This window comes from Manacus candei, unplaced genomic scaffold (assembly GCF_025592945.1).
Source record: "Manacus candei isolate 608988 ecotype Guabito, Panama unplaced genomic scaffold, ASM2559294v1 h1tg000072l, whole genome shotgun sequence".
In the NCBI taxonomy this organism is placed as follows: domain Eukaryota; kingdom Metazoa; phylum Chordata; class Aves; order Passeriformes; family Pipridae; genus Manacus; species Manacus candei.
Window position 1 is genome coordinate 2,975,858 of NW_026138120.1, and position 23,839 is coordinate 2,999,696.

Sequence of the window (23,839 nt, forward strand, 5' to 3'; positions counted from 1 at the left end):
TCAGCTCCTAGAACCATTTCTAGGAAAAGAAGATAACAAGTCACTCTATGAAGAGATCATAGTGATTAATTAGTATCAGGGCACTGCTTCGAAAATATGGTAGTGGTCAAATGACATTAATTTTTCTTCTGGTATTATTTCACCTGATTTTTTTTTTCTACAAAAACATTTTCTAAATGATTGTTGTTAGTATTTGCAAACAGGCACTTTATCAAACCACTGCAAAAGCACTTCTGAAGCAATGTATTCTTTCTCTTATCCCATAGTATCCTGAAATGTGAAGGTATTTGGTGTTTTTTGTTTGCGGTTTTTTTGCCTGTTTTGCTTGTCCTTTGAAACTGCTTGTTTCTAGTCTGACTCTCAGGACAACCATGAGTCAGTGCATTACAGATGAGGAATTCTAGGTCTGATATATAGTAGAATCTCAAATCTCAGTGGCTTTTTTCCCCCCAATATTTTGTACGAGACATGCAATATTTCCATTAAATATATCCAGAGGCTGTGATACTCAGGGACGTAGTAATTTACAGACATTGCATTACTATTTTAAAATTTTTTTGAAGATATTTGTGTGTTCCCCCCTTTCCCCACTGTATAATGTCATTTACATAATTTTGCTCTTGGTGATGAGGGAATAGTGTTTTTTTAGTCAGAGGGGGATATACGCTTGCATTCCATGAAACGTATGCATACACAGAACAAGTGCTGGTACAATACCCAAGTCTGAATAGTTTTGCACTTGTGATAAGTATAACTGTCCTGACTGCATTTTTAACAAGCTTCCATGCTGTAGTGAATGATTCTCTGCATCTGACGTGGGCATGTTATAGATCTTATATTTTCCTTTTTGTTCAGATATCCTGCCCTGAATTTGCATGCTATTTTACGCAGACATCAGGCAGACTTTATATGATCTGGCAGAGACAACAGGCAGAAAGCTTTCTTGGAACATCAGTGTTTCTCAGTTCACCTGATCTGAAGGCACCTGGCCATCATAGCAAATAAACTGCTCAATAGAAATCCTCTTACATTTCCTCGCTGCTGTTCTGACCAACCCCCTTCCTAACCAAAAAAGTTATGTTTTCTAAAATTGAAATTTCTATACCTATACATAATCAAGGAACGAACTATTAAGAGTTGTCAAAATAAATACATTTTATGAGCAATTTTTAATTCATCCTTTACAAAACCAAAAGGTGTGTTTTACCCCCTCCCCTTTCAATTTTACCTACCTAGACTTGAGATCGAGTCCTTGGATTTCTTTGTTGCTTGTAAGTCTTTTCTCTCTTCCTCCCCTCCCCCAATAATTAATAACCTGAGTAAGGAATGCAACTCCTTTTTCTGCTTTAGAAGTTGCTGTACTTTAGATTTTAAAGATGTCATTAATTATTTCAGGGAAGTAAATCCTTGAGGGCCTGGGTTCAGGTTTTGGCAGGCAGGCCTTTTCAACCCACCTCCCACTTGCTCAAGAGCATTCACTGTGATGTCTCTTCAAGCTGACATGGTATCTGGATTTTTAAAACATTTGTGATTAACTATTAAAATTTGTGGCTATGATTTTTAGTCATCCAGATAGAATGGGCAGTGCAAAGCGTGTTGTTGATGGGATGAGCGAGATGTAATGCATGTGTTGGTAGAGCTGTGTGAGGACATTCACAGGGTACTCAACCTTTCAACTGCTTGATCATTTGATCACTAATCTATGTTCTTTAGATGCACTTAAATGCTCTGTGTTAGAGCTATGTCAGTCTGTCTACAACTGTTTTATCTGGGCGGTGCCCTATTAAAGGAGAAAATATATAGCTATTTTTTTCTGTCTCTTCATTAGAATTAAGTACAATAAAGATTTAAAGTCCCTTTCCAAAACAGTTATGAGGCTTGAAATTATTGTGTGGAGGAGGGGAGAAATGTGCCTTGTTCCTCAAATAAATGCCTTCAGAGGAGTGTATAAAGTGTCAGTGTGTCCCTTAGTATCTGTGCTGTAATGAGGTCTTGCATTTCTGCTTTTGAAAAGTGGAGGAGTCCAATAGAGGAATGGTGCTAGTGTTGATAGTTTGTTGGGGTTTTTTTAGCACTGCTAAAGTCAGCTGTGTGGAGTTCTAAGCACCTGTCCTCTGCCAGGCTCTCTTGTGAACAAAGTACAAAATTAATGTATTTTTGGGACTGTGTCCCCCACGTTGTGGGCTAACCATTTGTGATTGTATCTCAGCAATTTTGAGAACTGTGTCATGTGAACGATTATCTGCATCATATGGACTTCAGGTTTTAGGAAAGTGACAGAATGAAAAGGAACACAGCACTCTTGCTTCTGATATGGTTTCCTTCAGAAACATGCATGTATTGTAGAACTGAGCCTTACTTAGCTTCTGTGTTCATTCAGTGGTCCTGAGAATAGTGTATAGAATAACTTGCATTTTAAATATTTGTAGCGATGTTCTTTTTATAGATTTATGTATACATATAACCATGCTTTTTTTTTTTCATCTGGGTACATTTAGAGGGTTGAGAGGCAGTCAAATAATGCACTACTACAAAATTTTATATTCATTCGTTCATGTTTCTTGCATACTTCGTAATGCAGTCGTGGCCAAGTGCAAACCCTGATTGATTTATTTTTTCCATAACTTTGAGAGTTAACAAGCCACTCCTCCAGTGTTCTTTAAAGCAATATTGCAAATAAGTCTTTTTTTTTTCCCTTATTGGCAAATTTTTGGCTGTAGAATACTGCACAAGTATAAACAACATGAGAGATCCTTTAACATAACATGAGAGAGCCTTTAGTCGCTTTGCTCCCTAGCTTTGGAACTCATTGCCAATTGAAGTAAGGAAAGCTTGGCTGTTGGGACTTTTAAATCTAGACTTAAAAGTTATTTGTTCTGTTTAGCATTTTTAAAATTATTCTATTAGGAATTGTATGTGCTTCAGTTTTAATTTTAACTCATAATGATTGTAAAGCACCCTGGGATGCTTGCATGAAGGGCGCTACAGAAACCCAAGATTGCATTGTACTGTGTTGTAATGTATTGTATTATTACATGGTGCTGGAGTTGGACCACGGACAATTCATATAGAAAGCATTTGAATACTTAGCTAAAGATAAGGGGTGTGTATGGGGGGGGTACTGTCTTTTCTTGCTTCTTTTCCCCCTTTTCTGTCAGTTATTTTATTAAACTAAATTAACATGGCAGTTATTCCCTAAGAAATGCCAGCATAATTTACTGCTGCAAAGGGGCTCAAAATGTAAACCAGATGATAAACTAAAAATAAAAAAGTCCACATTAAGATTTAATTGCACTTCCCTTTCTATATTACGTTCTTATGTAAAATACATTACAAAACAGTACATTCTTTATCACTTCCTTCACTTTTAACTGAATTTCATTAACAATAAAGAAATATATTGTCTCTATTTTCAGTAATGTCACTTGACAGTTAATCCCTTAACTTGATGTACATGTCTTTAAGACTTTTTTTTTTTTTTTTTTTTTTTTTAATAAAGAACATGATAGCACTGACTGGAGCCAAGTATTGCACAATCATGTGATTTGCAAGTTTCCCAGCTCACAGCTTTGCCAGTGCAGGTCAATTCACACCTGCCACACTTATGCCATTCTGGTCCTCATGTTGCTTTTTCCTCAGTGATTGTCAGAGGTAGAGAGAGTTGTGCATGCAGCTCCTTCCTTCCCCCCTCCCTCCACACTCCAAATGTGTGGTAAACCTTGTGCATTGGAAGTGTCTCCTCAGGAATTAAATGGAGTTTAATTTCTGTCCATTAGAAAGCTGCTATCCACATCGCCAATTAAGCCTTCTATTTAAAGGGTGAGGAGATACGTATGTCTACATCTTAATCACTGCTGTGACTGGTTTGCAGAGACCTGCCCTGACTGGTTCAGTTATTACTAGCAATGGTGGGAGGCACAGAGATCAGCATGGTTATAAAACCTACCCAAAAGCTGAGCAAATTCTGTAGGTGCTGTAGCGTCACTGTCAGCAGATTTGAAGCTGAGGTACATCTGTGTTAAGGGATGCAGGAGTGTAGGCATAAAGATGCGTCGGGAGAAAATTACTTGAATTGGTAGTAATTTTTTACCTGATGGGAACAAAAGCAAAAACAGGACCCACTTGTTGAGAGGCAATGCTCAGAGACAAGCAACTCTCACCTTGTCAGACCGGACTCATTGCATGCCTTCACTCTAATCATAACTTAAAAGAGATGAGTTTCTCAAACAGACTGAGCAAAACTCTCAAAGCTTGCTCCCCTACCATCATCACTTTTTTCTTTTTTAATTAATAGTTAGGTTCTTTTTATTTCCAAGAAACATGGTAGGAGAACCCTAAGGTGAGGGTGAGTTTTGTCTCTCTTTCCTTGGACACTTCTTTAAGAAGAGCACAAATAGTATCAGATTCCCCTGGTGCCTTGCAGCTGTGATCAGAGGACAGGTTTTTCAGGACAACAGCAACCTTAGACCTGCCTCACTCCAAGCCATGGAATAAACTGCTCAAAAGGGAAATGTTCTGTTCCCCAGAGGTGGGAACAGATGAAATGTTCTCCTTATATGCACCTGTCTCACTTTTATTTTGTTTTTTAGGTTCTAAGATTTCCTACACTGAAAGCTGCAGTTCTTCCATAAACTTGCACCAAAAGAGGGGGGAAACTGTGCTAAAACACAACCTGTGCCTCGCTGTGCCACTGTTCAAAAGGATTTGATACTTTATAGTAAACTGTCAGGGAGAAGGTTGGGTTTTGTGATGGTGAAAAACTGAGACCTGTGCAAAAGGACTTTCTTATCAATGGCCTTTCTAGAGATGGACAGGAGATTTCATCTCTACAATTTTACTTAGGGTGTTTGTATTTGAAACAGTATATTTAGACTCTTAGAATTTTAAGGGTTGTGTGTGTATCTGTATATTTATGAATATATCTTACAATAAAATTCCACCAAAATATACATGTCAGCTAGTACATCCCCAAGTTCTTAAAGGTGTGTTCCTTCACTTTTTGTAAGGAGGAGCTTTGTGTGCTAAATCTAATATAGCTACATTTTTTAAAATCTATATATTTTAATGTAACGAGTACCTAAGAAAAAAATTTAGTAAATAGAACCTCGGAGTGCTTGTGCATATTCCTCATGGAAAGCTAGCTGGAACATTTCTCTTTTGAGATACCTTCATTGAATCCTGGATCTTTTTATGAACTCTTTGGAGTGTTTATACTTTTCACAAACTCTTGATAGTGAAACGTAGCAACAGAGGTAAAACTAGTATCTTGGCTAACATGTGCTTAAAATGTCACCTTTATATGATTGTACTTGGTAGAAGTTAAGAATCCATAGCAAATTTCATACTATAAATTATTTTTTTCCCGACAAATTTTTTCATTTTTCTCAGGACAGAAAGTAGTTTGTTCATGTGCTTTTAGCAGCACCTCCCTCAGAGAATTTGGGTCTATGTGACAGAATAATCAGATGTACAGGTGGCTCATAAAGAGGTACATGGCCTGAAACAATAAAACTGACAACCATTTAAACAAAGGGTAGGTAAAGGATGTTACATTTGGCACTAGAGGGGTATTTAAGCAAGCAATCAGAGGGATGAGAGAAGCACTCGCTAGGAGCAGAAATCAATGAAGCTAAAAGCTACTCCTACGTTAAAAAAAAAAAAACAAAAAAAAACAACTAGGAGAAAGGTACATAAATGGTACATATGTAGTGAAAGAGATTAGCATGAATGTGGTGAAAGACCCAGCACAAGAAGTCTTCAGATAAATATCACATGATTTCTCTAACTCAGCCAGTGGTAACTTGGCTGAACTTGGAAATTGCTAGATGAAGTTCTAGGGTCTCTTTTTATGTAGATTCCAAAATGGATGTTCAAAATGGCCTCTTTTGACTTTAAAAATCTGTAAAAACTTGTGTAGATACAGGAAAAGGGATCAAACAAAAGGCCACACACCAAAAGAAATTCAGCAAGACAACTGTTAGTGCTACTGAGTCTGATGACTTCTTGTCTGGACATTGTGCCTTAGGGCTCAACTTCATGCCAGACATCTGATGCTTTGCCTAGCAGAACAGTGGAATCCGAGAAGAGAGTTGTTGAAAATCACGTCCTATTTCCCAGCAAGGAAATCTTCCTTAATGTGGTGGATATTAAGCAATTCTACAAAAACTGTATTGAAAACAACCATGTGGCTGGTTGAAGATAGGGCAATTATCAACATCTCTATGAAGAGAATGTATATACTCCATTTTTGTGGAAAGTTTAACATACACAAAGCTAACTTTAATGCATTGATAGGTCTAAAATGTCCTGTATCACACAAAACATTTCTATTAGGATAGTATTTGAAAGCATGTGCATTAGGATAAGCATTCTGGATAGGAAACAAATCAGAAGCACTCTGACCTGGCTGGAACAGAGTGTTCAGAAAGAAAAGCAATCCACCTGAGAGGAAGATTTTCACCAGATCAGTTTGTGAGATTTCCAAGGCCTCCCCTACCTCTATTTCTGTACAAGAAATGCTGGTTTGCCCTATCCACATCGATCTTGGATAATTCTGATTGATATCCTGGGCTCTAGCTTCCTCTAGTCTTGCTTGTTGCATCCTAAGGAGAAGAGGTGAGTGTAGTTGCACAGGCCTCACGTAGTGCATTGCCTAGAGTAGGAACAGCAGCCTTCTGGAGGGAGGTTGAGGACCCTGTCACCATATGATGGAACTGGTAAGGAAGGATGGAACTTCCCCTGGAGTAGCTTAGCTCTGGTCCTTTGTACTTGAAGTCCAGCCAGGGTTGGAGCAGGGCTTCTAGGTTTGGCTTCATCCAGCAGAAATTCTGCCTGTACACCCTGAGATCTTACTGCGATGGGCACCGATGTGGGAGCAATTGGTAGAGCCCTTGAAAACACGTATTCCCGGTTCAAGCTGAAAGAGCGGTGTTACTTCGTAACAGCTCTTCCAAATGGATTCCTGGCTGAAATGGATAGTGCTTTTCTTACTCCTGGAGCTCTCAAATTTCGGAGCTCTGCTGGCAAAGGCACTTGCATAATCAAAATCTTAGGGTGTAATGACTCACCCCTCAATTTAATTTTAGTTCCATGAAGTAAACCAAGAATTAACTTATTAAATACTGATGATTTTGCATTTTATACTTTGTCCAGGTTGATTTTAGGAAGGGTTTAACCAGGACTTTCACTACTAAGTACCTGCCATTTACAAATTGTGTACAATAAAAATCAGGATTCTTAAAGAGATTGATGTTGGACATCTGACAATGAAGACAAAAATGTGTTATGTCTCCTTATCTTTTATAGGTTGAGGTTGTGACTTCTTTTTCTTCCTTTTTTTTTTTTTTTTAAAGTCTAAGGCACTGTGCCATAAAGCTTGTAAAGCAGTTATGAAGTTCTTCAAATCTGAATTAACATTTCCCACCTACCTATCTTTCTCTCTTTTAAGCTTTTAACCTTTGTAGTTATAAGACTAGTATCTTGGGAAGCAGCTTTTTATTTGAGCTTTATTTATATCCATCAGTGGGAGATGCTCAGAAAACATTGGGAGAATGCTGCTCTGTCATGCAGCAACTGGGAATTTACATTACAGAATGGTAAAAATAGTGCAAGGATCAGTTCCTTCAGATGCTGAATCCTCATTTCGGATTTTCAAAATCTTCCCATGTGTGGGTATATTTCTATGCACATCTAAATATATGCGTATATATGTATATGTTATTTGGGTTCTTTTAGTTTTATATCTTCCTTCATTATATTCAATGTAGCTTTATGTTTACATTAATACATACATTGATAATAGTTAAAGACAACATAAGGCAGAAAAGGAGGAGGAGATAATTTAGGTTTTACAAGGATAAGAGAAAGGAGGAAAGACGTGCTCATGTATTGAAGGAAAAGCTTGTGCCATCATTGTAAATCTGCCTTTTATTCAGTTTTAACTTATATGACCAGCATTTGCCATGCAGATCCTTACTTTTCCTGACCCTGGCAACAGTATGGAGGTCAGATAGCCATCCAAGTGCAATGCCAAAGGCACAAACAAAAGTTTTTTTCTTCTTTGTCCATCTGTGGGTTTTTCCCTGATCCTACGTGTTTATAGGGCATATGACAACAAATTCCGTTGCGTTATTTGCTATAGTTCAAGCTAATGGACCAAGGAATTTAACATAATTCTTCATATGCAGTTAAACTGTCCATTTCATGATTCCTTGTCCAAAAAACAGCTAGTGGCTGGATATATTTGGTCTGCTTTTATTTGGAGTGGCAGATGATATATCCCTGCCATGCCAGAACACTAGGAACAACATTTTGCCCTGGTTGGGTTTTTGCAGTATGTGGGCTGGCGTAGGCTCAGGCTAAAATCTTTTGATTTGGGGATAATCTTGTGTTATCTGGTTGGGGCTTGAATGTTCCCTTCTCATTTGAAAAATGTTAACGTAGAGCCTCCTGAGAAATAAGCACTCCTAAGAGTTCAGCTTGTATTAAAACTGATGCTTGCTATTTCCACGCAAACAAAAGCCACTGATAGTGGCTAGGATAGGGGAAACAAAGTTCCTCTGTCCTTTATGAAAAGATCCTCCCCACCCCCAACCCCAAATCTTTAAGTTCTGGTCTGCAACTTTATCACTATTCAAACTAGGTCTAGGGACAAAGGCTTGTAGCTTTTCTCTTTTTCTTTTTTTTTTTAAAAAGGCATGTTAGGTTTGCAGCACTGGGACATGCTTCCCTGCTGGTGTCTAAAGATGTAAAGTGGAGGATTTATGGAAGACAAAATAGAATAGAGCCTTAAAAGTTTGGCTTTAAAAAACGGAGCCAGTAGTTTGACAGATTGTTCAGTAAATGTTCATTTTATTGAGAATTATAAAAAAGGTGCTTAACGCCTCTGTACCATTAATATAATACATTTAAAGAATACTGTCAAGATTAGTGTTTCAGCTCTGAAAATTGACTGTAGGGTTTATGGGCAGCACTGTTCATACTCTGCTTGTAAGATGAGGTATCTTCTACTTACCACTTGACAAAACCATTATGTTGTTACAAGGCTTTATACTGAAAAACTTGATAAATAGTAAAACGTAAATAAAATGTCATTTGAAAAGTGGGAGAATAGTTGCTGCCTGTCTTATAGCCAGATTTAGCAGATGCGGGTTTGAATGTAAAACAGTTGTGAAAATAGCCGGTGTCAAACTAGTGCAAAATTAAACTTGTGGGGTGTTCTGTTTTCAGTGTCTGTCATTGTTGAAGTACTCCATTTCAAAAGCATGCATTCCTTTCTACAGAAAAAAAATCAGATTCCTTAGTTGAAATTAATTAGCATTCAGAAACCAGATAGCATGTTTTTGGGTATTCATGAGATCTCTGTTTGAAAAAATGTTTTTAACTTGTAGAAATGTGTTGCAACACACAGATGGGAAGAAAAAGAAAAAAAAATCTCTTTAGCAAGCACTGTGTGTAAAAGGAATATTACATTTTGCACGCTCCTGATTACCCTGTGTAAACAGTTTTTGACATCTGTCTTTATAGTTTTCGAGGAGAGGAAGACTTTGTTAAAAGAACCATTTTTATACAGCAGTCACCATTTCAGTCTTGCTTTACCTGTATTATGAAAGCAGATGGTCTGCATGTCTTTTGAATATTTATAACTATCAAAAACAATCTCTTGCTATTCACCCTTAGGCTTATGAGATGTCAGGACTGTTCTGGTTGAAAAAAAAATCATCTTGGGTGTTTACAGAAAGGGGATTACATTAAGCTGAAATGACTATACATTTTCCAGTTTAATATTTGTCCATCAGCTGTTTAATCGTATTTAGATAATTGTGTAAATAAGTTGTTGCAGCCCTTGCCCCTTCCACTGAGCAGGCTTGAAGCTTTAAACACCGATGAATGAGTTGCGAAAAAGCTCAGTTTTTTTTTTTTTTTTTCTAGTTAAACAACCTGGAAGGCCTAAATAAGTTTTGGTTACAATGCTCCTTTTGAGGGAAATGTTTAATTTGCAAAGGAATCCCCAATATCTAATTCAGCCGAGTTGTGTTAGGAAGCTGCTGTGTCTGCTACTCTCTGCTAAGTCTGTTAGCATGTATTTGCTCTGTGTAAATACTGCAGCCCAAGTACCCCTTCATGAGGCATGAAAACAACCTTATTCTGCCCATATAAAAATAATTTTAAGGTTATTTAGGGGAAGTTTTGGGACTGTGGGGGTTAAAAGCTTTTTTGACTGGAAGCTGAGCAATCACTGATAACAGATTTTGCTGTGGTTGGTTGATTTGGCAGAAAAGCATGAACAGTTTTGGTTTAGATGATTGAATTAACCTGATTAACATTGTTTTTGTTGCCTTGCAAAAAGGACAACAGTATACTTTTAGCGATGATCGAACAGCACTTCACCTGGGTGAAGAGCAGTGTTAGAGGCAATGACTCAGAAATGCCTCCCTTGAAGCACCTGCAGCAGCGGCTGCAGCAATTAGCCAGCATGAAAGGCTCAGGTCCTCCCTGTGTCTGACAGGACGCACCTTGCGTTAGATCCTGGCACAATTCAAAAGGTGCTACTGTTTTACTGGGTTTCGTTTGATGGGTATATGAAAATATTTCCGGTTGAGATTTATGATATTTCCCCAGGGAGTTCCCCAACTTATTTGAGAAAAGATGGTGTCTGGTTTTCAAATCTCTGGTATTTAATCTTCCAGAGAAAATGGGATTTTGTTCAATCTACGCTGGGTGAACCTCAGCTGAACTTCAGAACAAATTCTACCCCTACCTCCACACAGTTGTTGGATGCCTAATTATAATTAACTTATTTGGCTAAAAAAAGAGCACTTGGGCTGCAGCAGATGGTATCATTCCAGAATAGTGGGATTTCTGTGAAGGTGGCACCATTTCAGATGAGATCTCCCGATTCTCAGAACAGGACTGCAAGTGATGTGGTTGGGGGGAGGGAGGATGGGAGAGAGGAAAGAGGGAAATTTGAGATCTTGAAGTCTTTCAATGATAAATTTCTAGGAGATAAGTTAAGACTGTGGATCTGTGACCAGTTTTTGCAGTCTATCAATTTTCTTTGCAACGTGTGAAAAAGAAATCTGATTATGAGTGATAAATGTGACGCATTTGAATATTTGTGTGATATATTTATATTTGTCATCCTTGTACGTGGAAGGCATCTGCCTCTGTGCCTCACAGATAAGGAGGATATATGCAGTAGTACCTGAATATGATGTGCTTCAAATGCAATAATTTTGATTTTGATTATTGATAAGTCAGGACATGGGGAACTCCTCAAGCGTAATGACCCAGGTAATATGAAAAACATCAATATGCCTCCAGTTTAGACTGTGGATCTCTGAAGACCACTAACTCATAGGCTTAATCTTAACTTTTAGGCCATAAGCATACCAGACATGCATATATGTAGATTGACATAAAAATGTACTGTATTTCTACAGTAATAGAAAATTCTATAGCAAAGTGCATCTCTCTGCACTGATGTGACTGCAAGTTTGATGACAATAAGTAAAGCAGAGAAACAATGAAATTCAGTGTTGTCAAGTTATTTTCTGAGTTAACAAGGTAGTAATATTTTATCTGGCTTGTAAAATTTTGCCTTCAGTGAATTAGTAAATAAATCATTGATTCCTCCTGATGAGGATTCTTAGCGTAGGTAATATCACTTGAATGTTTGCATGAAGTGTTCTTGAAGAAAATGCAGGATAATTTTCATTTTTAAATGTGTTTATAATGTCTGCCTTTTTTTTTTTTTTAATCTACTTTGAAGAGCAGGGGCAATATCCCAATGTTAGCCATCAAAGCTTGAAATTCACATTGTGTCAAAGAAGTTAAAATTCCTAGCAGTATTACTTAAACAGACCAGTCCTCTATTTGGTTGTAAAGCATTAAATTTATTCCTGAAGAAGCAGGGAGTTTCACAAACTACCATGTCATTTGTATATTATCTTTATAAAATGACATGGAAGAGAGGACTAGGAAATCTAAGACAAACACCTTCATCAATAATAGGTAATTTACTAAAATTATTACTAATATACATGTTTTCATGCTTACTAAAGTTAGTTGGGCAGGAGAAGACATCTGGAAGGGGCAAAGTAAAATGAAAGAAAAGCCACCTTGGAGTTTAAATGGCATGCACAAAACCCTGGAGTTTAAATGGCATCCACAAAATATGCATGAGCTGATATGGGATAGTGGCCCATGAGAGGTGCAGTTCCCTATTTTGCACATACCGATCTGCAGGTTTTGCATGTAGAGTACCTGTGTGGTCATATAATTTACCAGATCCACAGGACTTTTTAAATTATGCCTTATGTATCTTGTGCCCATGTTTAAGATGGTTTAATCTGTAAAAGAGCTTAAAAGATAATTTTGTACATATTAGACATTAATGATACTGCTATTTTACTGGAAATTGAAATTGGGTTCAGCTGGGCTTGGTTCAGGTCATTCAGGCTAGAGTTGCAGTAGTCTATTAAGATTTCATTCTCCTTTTATACCACTGACAAAAGGCTTCTAGCTAATTTCAGAAATGCCAGATTACTATCAAGAAATGGCAAGAATTTTGGTGATTCAGAGAAACATTAAAATAGCTGGCTGCTGAGTAGAGGGTATGCACATTCGGCATAAATAATATTGCCTCACTCTAGCAGTTCTGAGCCTCCACGAGTAGCTTGTTACTGAGTAATACCTTAGAAAATGGTTATAATGAACTTCACTAAGATCAATAATCAAGGTACATTTAGTCAGAAGCTGAACTAGCTTTATAAAAGAAGACTTATAGTAATATTTATTGCATTTTTACTCCAAACTCTTTCTTCCAGTGTTTATTGCAGTTTATGTAACAAAGGGTTGATGCTGTGCATCGATTTTGTGACAGTACAAATATATCTTAATGTTACATGCTCAATAGCGAAGAAACATAATAATCAGGGCTTTGTCTTCTTGACTGTCATTTTCTTGATACACTGGACAGTTCTTGTAGTTAAACGAAAACTAACTACTTTCCACATAGAAATTTAAAGGGTGACAAAGTTCAGTCTATTGAAATTATATTTGCTAATTTTGTTGTTCAGACGTCATATATTGAATATAGTTTTCAAGTTGGAGCATTATCTCATTTTGCAAGGCTTAGTCTTAATTGATTTTGAAAAAGAATGTACTGGAACTGGAAGTTTTATGCATTGTAAATTCCACTATTTTAAAATTGGTCAGAACTGAGCAGAAGGTAAATTTCTCACTGTAGCTATCTGATATCTTGAGAACCTTTGAGAAAAAAAATATCTCTGTCATCCTTAGGTCTATTTTACAGCTAATATTCAGTTACAGAATTAGACATGACAATAAGCTTTTCATAAGCCTGTTTTTGCAAATCACTTAAAATACCCTGTTTAGGAAAAGCAAGGCTGGGTTCATTTTGGGTTGTTAGATACATATTTTATTCTGCTATAAACCCCTTTTTTACCCTACTCATAAGTCATTCAGGTAAACTTTGATGCTACAGTTTTCTGGGGTTTGCTCTGTGATGAGTGGCACAGAGAGACTGGACATGGGTAACTTGGGTCACTGCTTGCATTTGTGAAGGCAGTGTAGAATATGTATGCCTGTAAACTTGTGTGGGTATGTGAAGGGTCACTCAAATTTGGAAGAAGGAATAGGATGAACAAAATTCACTTTCAAGATTAGCGTCTTCCGTCCAGAGCGCGTTTCATTGCCTGATGTTTCTTGGTCAATAGCTTTGTTCTTCCCTTAGTACATCTGCTTTTTTTTGCACCCATTTACAGTATACCTTGGTTTGTTTTCATGCTCAATTAATGAGTTTTTTAAAAGGCTTTGGAAGATAGGATTAAAAATGCAATGTGGTTCTCAAACTCTAAAAAAATAATGGTTCAACAATTCAAATAATTTGTGCTTTGACTTGTACTGCTCTGTATTATAGATATTTTTTTTCTTCTCCCCTTTTCACAGAGTATGATTTCTTCCATTGTGAACAGCACTTACTATGCAAATGTCTCAGCAGCAAAATGTCAGGAATTTGGAAGGTGGTATAAACATTTCAAGAAGGCAAAAGATATGATGGGTAAGCAAAAAAAAAAAAAATTGCCTTGATGGTGGTTACATACCATTATGTGTCACATTGAGGTCTGTCACAGTCATATAAGAAGCCAGTTCCCTTCACAATAAGTTTAAGATGCTTTTGATGAGTAGATGTAGAAAGTACATATATAGTGAAAGAATTCATTTAAATAAATATTTGCTATCGAAACAGCCAAGCTGACTTGGGTTGCCAGAGATGTAAAGCTGTCATTCTGTAAATTTAGAGATCTTCTACCACCCAGAATAATTGTTTAGAAAACCTGTTCCTGGAACTGTGACGAACTGATTTTTTAATGTATGTATTTTTTTCTTGCTCTGGCTAATGTATATTTAAAGAAACAGGTTTCTATAACTCTCACTACATCCCAGCAAGAATGATATAATTTTATAAATTCATATCTTTCTCTAACTTTGGACCCTAATTTCCATTAATTTTAACAAATATTTGTTGTGACAATTGTTTGCTTGTTGTAGTAAGTACAAGTAAATTATTGGATAAAAAAAATCTGTCAGTGGGGCATATTAATTCTGTGATACCTTTTCTCTTTCTTAAACCTGTTCACATAATTTTAAACACTTTATATCAGAAAACTTTTAAATAGATTTCAGCAGAATGGAGAAGGGGGTCCTCAGTTTGGATTGACTTTTGAGCTTGACTTAGCTTTCAGTATTTGAAGCAAAATCATTAATCTACCAAAACGGGTTCCTTGCCTTTTTATAGTTTAAGGCTATAATGAAGACAATGCATCACTTTTGTGATAATTGCTTGAATTACTATTCTGAGTGAATGGCCCACTTGGGTTGGTCTCTACTTTCCACGAGTGAAAAAAGGCAGCTTCTTTCCTTAATCTACTTTGTGCCTTCTGTGCAACACTAAAAGCCTTCTTCTGAGATCACCAAATTTGGTGGTAAGACTTCAGTTGGTTTCAGGTGGTCCATGTGTGAGGCACCAGAGTGCCTGCATGGGAGAGTGATCTTTCCACAGCAGCCTCTCCCACTTCCTTTGCAGCAGCACTCTTGCATGGCACAATCCCTGTAAAATTTTCCTTATGTGGCCTGCCAAGACAGGTTCACCATCCATTCGTCTGGGGACAGTAAAGTCAGGGAATAGGAAACAAATGTGTTTTTGTGTATTCCTGTGGAACCTAATGCTGGGGGGAGAGGCAGCACTACCACCAAAGCCACCTGGATGAGGAGTAGCAGGGCCTCTGCTTGGGGACTGATCCAGGCTACAGAAAATAGAACTCTCTGCAGAACAACTGGTTTGTTTTTTTATCTATTAAGTTTCTGCTCATGATAGGACAGAGGAGAAAGACAGAGATGTGAGTGGGAATCCAGGTGCTGATTTCTTCATCCAACTCTCATCCTTGTGGAGGAAAGGGTGGCCTTGCGCTGATGACTGTTAGTGAAGATCGTAATTACTATGAAAAGCTCAGACACTGCTTTAAAAGGAAAAACAAACCAAAACCTTTACTGTTTAAGAAAAAAATTGCTACTGGACTTTGAATTTTTCAATAAATCATATTTTCTTAAGGCTATTTTCAGACCAGAGCTGCTAAAGCTCTAGAAGTGAGATAGTTTAAAATAAAAAAAAAAATGACATATGTTGATAAAAAGGAAACTCCTTTATATCAGCCTAGAGTTATTTTATATTGTTTAATCATGCACAAGAGGGGAACTGGAAGAACTCTTGTAGTTTAAGAAACTATGTTGTTAATTAAAAAGGAGGGTGTGTCAAGGCAGATGAGTTAATATAAGAAAAAAATTCAACCATGTTGCAAGTCACTGAAAAAAAACATGCGTACATGGTTGCAAGATAAAGCAGCCCATCTGTGTAATTTACATAAATTATACTAGTTCCTAGCAGTCCCATACAATTGATGCAGCATCTAGAAATTAGCAGAGCCTGGGGAGGTCCGTACCTCACCCTACTTGTTACAGATTTCCAGTGGCTGGGAACTGCAGATGTCCTGTCAGGGACATCATGGGAGGAACAAAAACAGTCACTGGGGGCTTCTGTCTCTCTGGGTGGGGCATGCTTTCCCATGGCAGTCCTCTTTACCCTGCACAGATGCACTTACTGTTTGCACTTACTGTTTGCCCTACATCGTCTGCAGTACACAGAGTGGTTTTTTGTCTCTGCCCTACAAGGTTGCTGCCTTGTCCAAAGTCCACTGTTGGGATGCAGCAGCCCACTCTTGACTGGGTTGCATTGCGCCATTTTGTATTTGTTTCTTTTTATAGCATGTCTTGCAAGGACAATCAAGTTTGCGATTTTCAATCTGATGTTGGCGTTTTCAATGTTTCTTTTCCACTGTAGTTGAGATGGATAGCCTTTCTGAACTATCCCAGCAAGGTGCCAACCATGTCAACTTCGGTCAGCAGCCGGTCCCAGGGAACACAGCCGAACAGCCTCCATCTCCTGTTCAGCTTTCTCATGGTAGCCAGCCATCAGTTCGGACCCCGCTTCCAAACCTGCACCCTGGACTTGTATCTACTCCCATTAGCCCTCAGCTGGTAAATCAGCAGCTGGTTATGGCCCAGTTGCTGAACCAGCAGTATGCAGTGAACAGACTTCTAGCCCAGCAGTCCTTAAACCAACAGTACTTGAACCACCCTCCTCCTGTCAGTAGATCCATGAACAAGCCGTTGGAGCAGCAGGTCTCAACAAACACAGAGGTGTCTTCCGAAATCTACCAGTGGGTCCGTGATGAACTGAAACGAGCAGGAATCTCACAGGCAGTATTTGCACGTGTGGCTTTTAACCGAACTCAGGTCAGTTGTCTTTTTTATTTATTTTTTTTTTAAGTCTAAGAGTCCCTTTTTTCTCTCTCTAGTTAGTAATTGCCATCTTTAAGTCTCTCTCCTCATTTCTACCTTGTCGCTTCGATCCTTTGAAGGAAACATGCTTCCTTGCAGGACCATTGTCCCCATTGATACAGTACCAAAATTTTCAGGGATTGGTTTGTGGAAATAGCCACTGTTTTTACAGAAACCCTTGTTCCTCTCCATAAACCATGTGATGGTTTATGACTAACTGAACCTTCCCTGGAAAGGAAATGAAAAGCTTTGTGCAGAACCATTCACAAAGTCACCCAACAGATTGCCTTTTGTGCTGCAGTTGTACCCGTACTGACCACGTACACAGGTGTACCGGAGATGATCTTTTATTCATGTTCACATTTATTTTTAATATTTTCTAGTGAAAGTCTTAATAACATCTTTTCAGGCTTCTGAAAAGATTAAGAATCAAAAGCTTTATCTTTAGAGAATCTACTCTTTACATGTATTTCTGTAGTTTGTTGTAAAAACAGCAGTTGCTGAGCTTGCCACTGTCCACGTCAGAACATATACTTCAGCTCTTCAATGCAGAAAAAGCTAGCCTTAGCAAAGCTGATAAGTAACACTAAAATGTGTTATTTTTTACACCTGTTTTAGAAGCTAACCCTGTTATAATTTATTCTGCTCTATGAATTTAACTTAATGCCATGTTGCATGGAATTTAATCAACCAGAAATTATGGAAGAAATGTCAGTATATTCAATGCAAATAATAAGATCTCAACATTTTAGAAGTATGTTTTAACATAAAATAAAATATTTTAATGGTATTTTTTTTTATAGGAAATATGGTAAAAATACAGAGGTAAATTTGCTTTGGATTCCACATTTGTAAACAAAAACATGTACTTAGGGAATAATTTGTCCATTGCAGATTATAGTATAACAAAAAAATTGTAATTTGGGCTTCTGTTGAAACAGCTTTGTTTGTCCCTTCATAGCTTAGAGAATAAAAATTCCGTTTCAAATACTCTGGTACCAGGTTTGAATCAGCATGTCATTTGTAATTGTTCTGAATTACTATTGCTTTAAAATTTTGCATACTCCTTTTGCTAAAAGAGAGTCATTGTGTGAATTCTCTGTAGAGCTCTCTGTTAGTGTGTCTTTCCTCTTAACAGCAGAGGAGCTTTTCAAGATCTGAGTGTCTCATACCAAATTTCATGAGATACATGAACTCATGCAAGGATTGCTTGTTAGGTTAGGTCCAGGCAGTTTCAGTTGTTATATTTAAAATTAAGTGACATAGAGTCTTGTTTAATACAGTGTTTAAAAATTTAAATATTGATACTATAAAGTATTGAAGCAATAATTGTAGCTTCATGTTACAATGGTTTGCAGCTGCCATCTTACCTGGACAAAAAGCCAAGCAAGCAATTCAGGAAATAAAGTTTATTTTATATTTACTTCTCTCTCAGACTTGTCTAAAAGCACATTGTTTTCTCTCAACTTTCTTCCCCCTCTGAAGTAAATTTTTCAGTTGTTGTCAGCTAGTTTTGCATACAGCTTTTGGCATATCCTTTGTGCATGAGCAATACTTGTTACCTGAAATACAAGGATGGTTGATTCTGACTGGGCATTGAATTTATATGACACAGTATGAGAAGATGCCCTTTAGATGTGATGAATGCAACTGTAGAACTAGATTTCTAGTGCAAATACTGACTCTACTTTTGTATTCGTATTATTATTTACACTAATATATATTAAAAATATGTATTAGTGTGTGTTTTTCTTACTACAAATGTTCTTAGATATTTGTTTAAAGTTCAGTTCTTCCACAGATGTTGTGGTTAACCAGCTCAGTAAAAGGTGTTCAAAGTGACCCAAAACTGGGAGGAAACCCTGAAATGATATTTGTAAACAATTCCCTTGAAGAGATATGAAATAGATATAGATATGAAATAGATATATATATTTTGACAATTTTCAACCAAATCTACTTGAAAGAATACATAGTAGTATCCCTATAGCCTACAAATTGTGCTAGCTAATCAAGTTAGCATTTACAGTTAGATACATAAGATTTTGCATTGTTTTTTATGTATTGTGGAAAATGTGATGAGCAAAAAGGCAAAATACTAGGAACCTAGACAGTATTAGTCTCAGTTTTGCCAAGAAATATCTCAGCATACTTTTCTTATGAAGCAGAGCCCCACTGAAATAGGAATTTGTTGTAGGGACATTTCACCTTTGCAAACCTTTTGCTAATTTTACCCACAGTGACAACTAATGTCCAAGGATAAACACAGGTACCAGCAATTCTTAGATGAAAACCTTTAGATTTGTTCTGTTTGCTGTACTTCTGAACTCATCACAGCTTATTCCAGAATACATCACAGTTAGCTGCAATTAAGGCAGCACTTAAATAACTGATGCTATTTAGAAGTTATTTTCTAATATTGATGTAATATCTTGTCTTTTTTTTTTTCTTTTGTGTTTGGCTAGTGCAAGTGAAAATGCTTGTTTAAATTCATCTACTGTTTTCTGAGATAAAAAGCTAACTCCGGCTTACCACTGACATTTTTGAAACTATCATAACTATATTTGAGCCATATCCAGGGACCAGATCATGCCATCAGTTTCTAAAGACGTAAGAACTCACTGATATCGGTTAGGAGTTCTGTGCAAGAAAGATCTGGTGTCAAGATACAGTCTCAGATGAGGGGAGAGATTTGCTTTCAGTGTAAAAGTTAAGGAAGGAAATGATCTATAAATTAAGAGTAGTTTAACAATGTTTAGTCAATAAAATGGACTTTGGTGAAATTAGAGAATTTGGTGGTGGTTTTTGGTGGGAAGGAGAATTCTACCAGCTTAGTGTGGTAATTCAATACTTGGACCTAATTTTCAAGATTTTTTTGATTTGGGGGCAAAAATGTTGACTGGAAATATTTCTACTTTTCCCCAGTCAAAGGAAAGAAATTGGTAAAAATAATTCTGAAAACTAGAGTGTCTATTAAAAAAATTATTATTATTATCTATTTATAAAGCAGAAAAAAACCCTTAACCACACTCTAGAAGTACGTCCTTAAGAAAGAGAGTGACTTTAATATCTTCTTGAATAATTTCCCCCAACCTTTAAGTTCCAAATGGTAATTTCAAAACTGAGTTTTTAGGAATATGTCTTGTCAACTTTAATTGAAGTCCAGATATTTATAACTTGAATGAAAATTCACATCTATACAGGCACAATAGAACAACTGTTATAGGAAGCAGAAAAAATTTTGAAGGGCGGAGCACCTTTCCACAAGAGAAATTTCTCTGTGCTCCTTCTAGGAAGGCTTCAGAGTACAGTCAGATCTGGAGTTTTGCTTGTCCGTCAGGAGTTGTGATTCCAGTTCATTGGATATAAAGAAATAGGTTGAATCCTGTTAGCACCTCTTTGCAGTGTACTATGGAAAATTTCATTGAGTCACGATTTGTGCTAGCAGATCTGAGTTTCACCCCAAGCAAGACTACCAAAGAGTCTCTCTGTTTGCCAGGGTAATTTTGGTAAATTATGTTTCAATTGCAAGTTCACCGAGTGAATAAACATGGTATTTTTTCCGGCTGATATCAGTGCACTTTACAGACACCTCTGCTGTTTTGAAAGAGCAAATTCAGTATTTTCTTGTGCTTTGCTGGCCAGAAAATGGCATTGTTGTCAGTTCACTGTCCTGGGTGGCCCTGAGCAGCTGTTGGATGACAGTGACGATGCATTGGGGCAGGCCCCCAAAGCATGGTGCAGCAGCCTCCCATCAGCAGAGAGGCTCTGCCTGCCCCTTTACATGTGCAATTAAACTGGGAGTTTCTCTGCTCTGTTTTGTTCTTAGAGCACCAACATTTGTTGGGCTGAACCACCTTCAGCGCCCTAAACAAATAAATAAACTCCTCTCCCATTTCTGTTTTGTGTTTGTAAATGTAAACATGAGTCAGGAAACGGAAGGCTTGAGTTCCCACAGCAAGTCTGACATTTGACTCAAAGGTGTAGCTTAGCCTGGTGCATGGCAGGGTGACGAGTCCGCGCTGCGTGAGCAAGGAATTGTGTTAGTCATGGTTATGGTTGGAACTGTAACTGAAGGCTGCCTGTCTCAGTTTGTGTAAACATTCAGCCGTAAGGTTTGCTGTGTGAACTTGGGTGCTGTTGTACGACGGTGATCTCTTGGTTCTATCTTCACGAAAGAAAGCTCTTTGCTTCTTTTGCCTTGTCTGACTATTGTAATTTTTCTTCTTCTCAGCAGTGACAATGTTTGATCTGAAGGTTTTTCAGTACTTCCCAGTGTTTCTGCTGGATAACTTTTATCTCTCCCTCCTTTCTACTTCACCCCCATGTTTGTTTAAAATATCAGCTGCCAGGACACATTACCTTTCATTCTTATATAATGCCTGTTCTCATATATGAAAACTTCTGTGAATTTAGGACTGTGCTCATGCTAATTCTGGGCAATTGCTATATCAGAGGAGGATGCCTGGATGCAGTAGACAGCTCCATGTAATTGTAAAACAAAATCTGAGTTTACACAAACCACCTTCTCAGGCACTGTTTTTTTTTCCCTTCCCTTTTGTCTTTGGCACACTTCATTTTCCAGTAAAATGAAAAATGAAGATGGATTATTCAAAATTGATAACAGTAATGGACCATCATGTAATGTTTTATTGAATTTGAGTTCTGTAAATTATGTGGTAGAGAGAAATTTGCCTGCTTAAGTATAACAGAAATTGCCACTGTATTCATATAATTCTTCGTAGTGTAATTTAAGAAAAAGCACGCTATCCATATCACTATTGAATAAAAGGTAAAAGGTGCTATTACACTATCATGACAGCTCTCCTCTTGCTACTAAACGACATAGATAAATGTGTCTGCTTATAACTTACTTGGCAGGGATCCAGGCTTGTGGGTGGAGCTTGTGAATAATCTGCCACCTGGACATGGGATAGGAGCACCCTGCAACCTAGAGGGATAGCATTCGGGGATGCTCTGCATGTTTTGGGAAGGTTTGGGCAAATTGCATTTTTCTTCTGGGAGCTTTGAAGTTCTATCAGGCTGATAAAATCTATCTGAATCAGTGATTACGTTCAAAGAGGAGACAAACTGGGGGCCAGACAGGCAGTGTTTTTGTTCATATTGGCAAACACTTTAATTTATCTCCATTTTTAAAGAATTCGTAATGAGCTTTTGAAAGCCCTGATAATATTTATTGAACATTTTTGTGCCATTAGTAATGAATTATACTTGTAATAACATGTAAACTGTCTTTATTTTCAGTGAAACCTGGGAACATTTTAAGAAAATACATTTCCAGTGCAAAAAGAATGCAAGGGAGGAACAGTGAGGAGGGCTCCGAGCCTAACAGTGTTTATAATCTCTATGCAAAACAGATTTAGTTTTTAAACAACCTGAGGTACAATATGAGAAGATCACACCAAGACCAGTATCTTGGCAAACCAGTTCAAGCCTGGTAAATTGAACAGTAAATCTCTGCATATTAGCAGGGTGTGAGAGCTGACATTTTCTTTCTAGGGTTTTTCCCATTGTACATTTTGTCTAACAACTTCTAGCCAAAGTTTTGTGTTCAAAAATTGAAGCAGTAGCAATAAAGTAATATTTGAAGCAGGCAAACTGTATGCTAAGACTTTACTTGCAGCTGGTACTATATCTTGTTTTTCATGTTCTTTCGTCACATATTCTGACCTTTAGGTTCAGAGCCCTAGAAGTAAACTCTTCCTTGCCTTTTCCCAGGTCTTTCATCTACCCTCCTCTCTCTGCATCTCTGTTCTCTGCCCTGTTCCCATCTCAGGTAAAGAGATAGCGATGGGAGAAGGAGAAGGGGATGAATACTTATGGCATTTCTAATTACCAAAAGGTGTCCCACAGCAACGGAAATGCAAGAAAAAGACAAAAAAACCCCCATTTTCTTTATTTCATTATTTCACTGAAAGGGAAAAGTTATATGAGAAAAACAACCTTTTTAACCTTTTTTAGCTGCCCGCTATGTGACAAAGGCTTATACGAGTGAATATTTTCTATTATGAGCTAAAGTATTTTTCAAGGACATTTCCTGTGGCTGACAGTGGGCTTACTGTTTGTAAGGAGTCTTCCTTCCTGACAATGATCACTCTACTTGAGTTTAGTTTTTCTTGACACTTTTTTCCTGGTGAGGTTGTTTTCGGCTCTGTAGCAGTCAGAAACCACATGTTTAGAACTACCCAAAAGGAGGTTGTAGTGATGTGGGTGTCTTCTCCCAAGGAACAAGCGACAGGATGAGAGAAAATGATCTCAAGTTGCAGCAGGGGAGGTTTAGATTGGATATTTGGAAAAATTTCTTCTCCAGAAGTGTTATCCATCATTGGAACAGGCTGACAGGGAAGTGGTAGAGTCACCATCCCTGGAGGTATTTAAAAGATGTGTAAATGTGGTACTTAGGAACATGTTTTAGTGGTGGACTTGGAAGTAAAGGGTTAACGGATGGACACTATGATTTTAAAGGTCTTTTCCAACCTAAATGATTCTATTCTGTTCTCTGCATCCTGTGCTCTGCAGACAGCTTTGCCATGTCTCCATTTTGGTGTACTCAGACCTAGAAAAAAATGGTAGACACATTTAATTTCCGTATTTGCTAACAGGGAAATTTATTATTATACAAATCATTAAGAAAAAATGTAAAACTTATACGTGACCTAAATGCCACTTTTGTCAGTAAGTCATTGCACCTTCTGCATGGTTTCTGACTGGATACAACAGGAAAAAAGAGAGATCAAGAAAAGTGGTAAGAAAGTATCCCCCAAGACTATTATTTTTTTAATACTCCTCTGAAATATTTTTCATGCTCAGTGCTGAAAGGCTGTTTGTTTTTTTCCATCCCATTCCCCTTTTACGTGTTCAGGTACAGACAGGGCCAGGAGGACCACACTGGCCACAG

General features: G+C 37.5%; 1 protein-coding gene across 8 annotated transcripts in view; it reads left to right on the forward strand.

Annotated features, from left to right (window-relative positions):
- SATB1 (SATB homeobox 1) overlaps positions 1 to 23,839 on the forward strand; it is a 92,285-nt gene that overhangs the window by 31,399 nt on the left and 37,047 nt on the right. For all 8 annotated transcript variants that reach the window (XM_051808287.1, XM_051808289.1, XM_051808285.1 and 5 more), the window contains 2 exons: positions 13,972 to 14,083; positions 16,421 to 16,875. In XM_051808287.1, the coding sequence (XP_051664247.1) occupies positions 13,972 to 14,083; positions 16,421 to 16,875 (567 nt within the window). The remainder of the gene's footprint in view (positions 1 to 13,971; positions 14,084 to 16,420; positions 16,876 to 23,839) is intronic.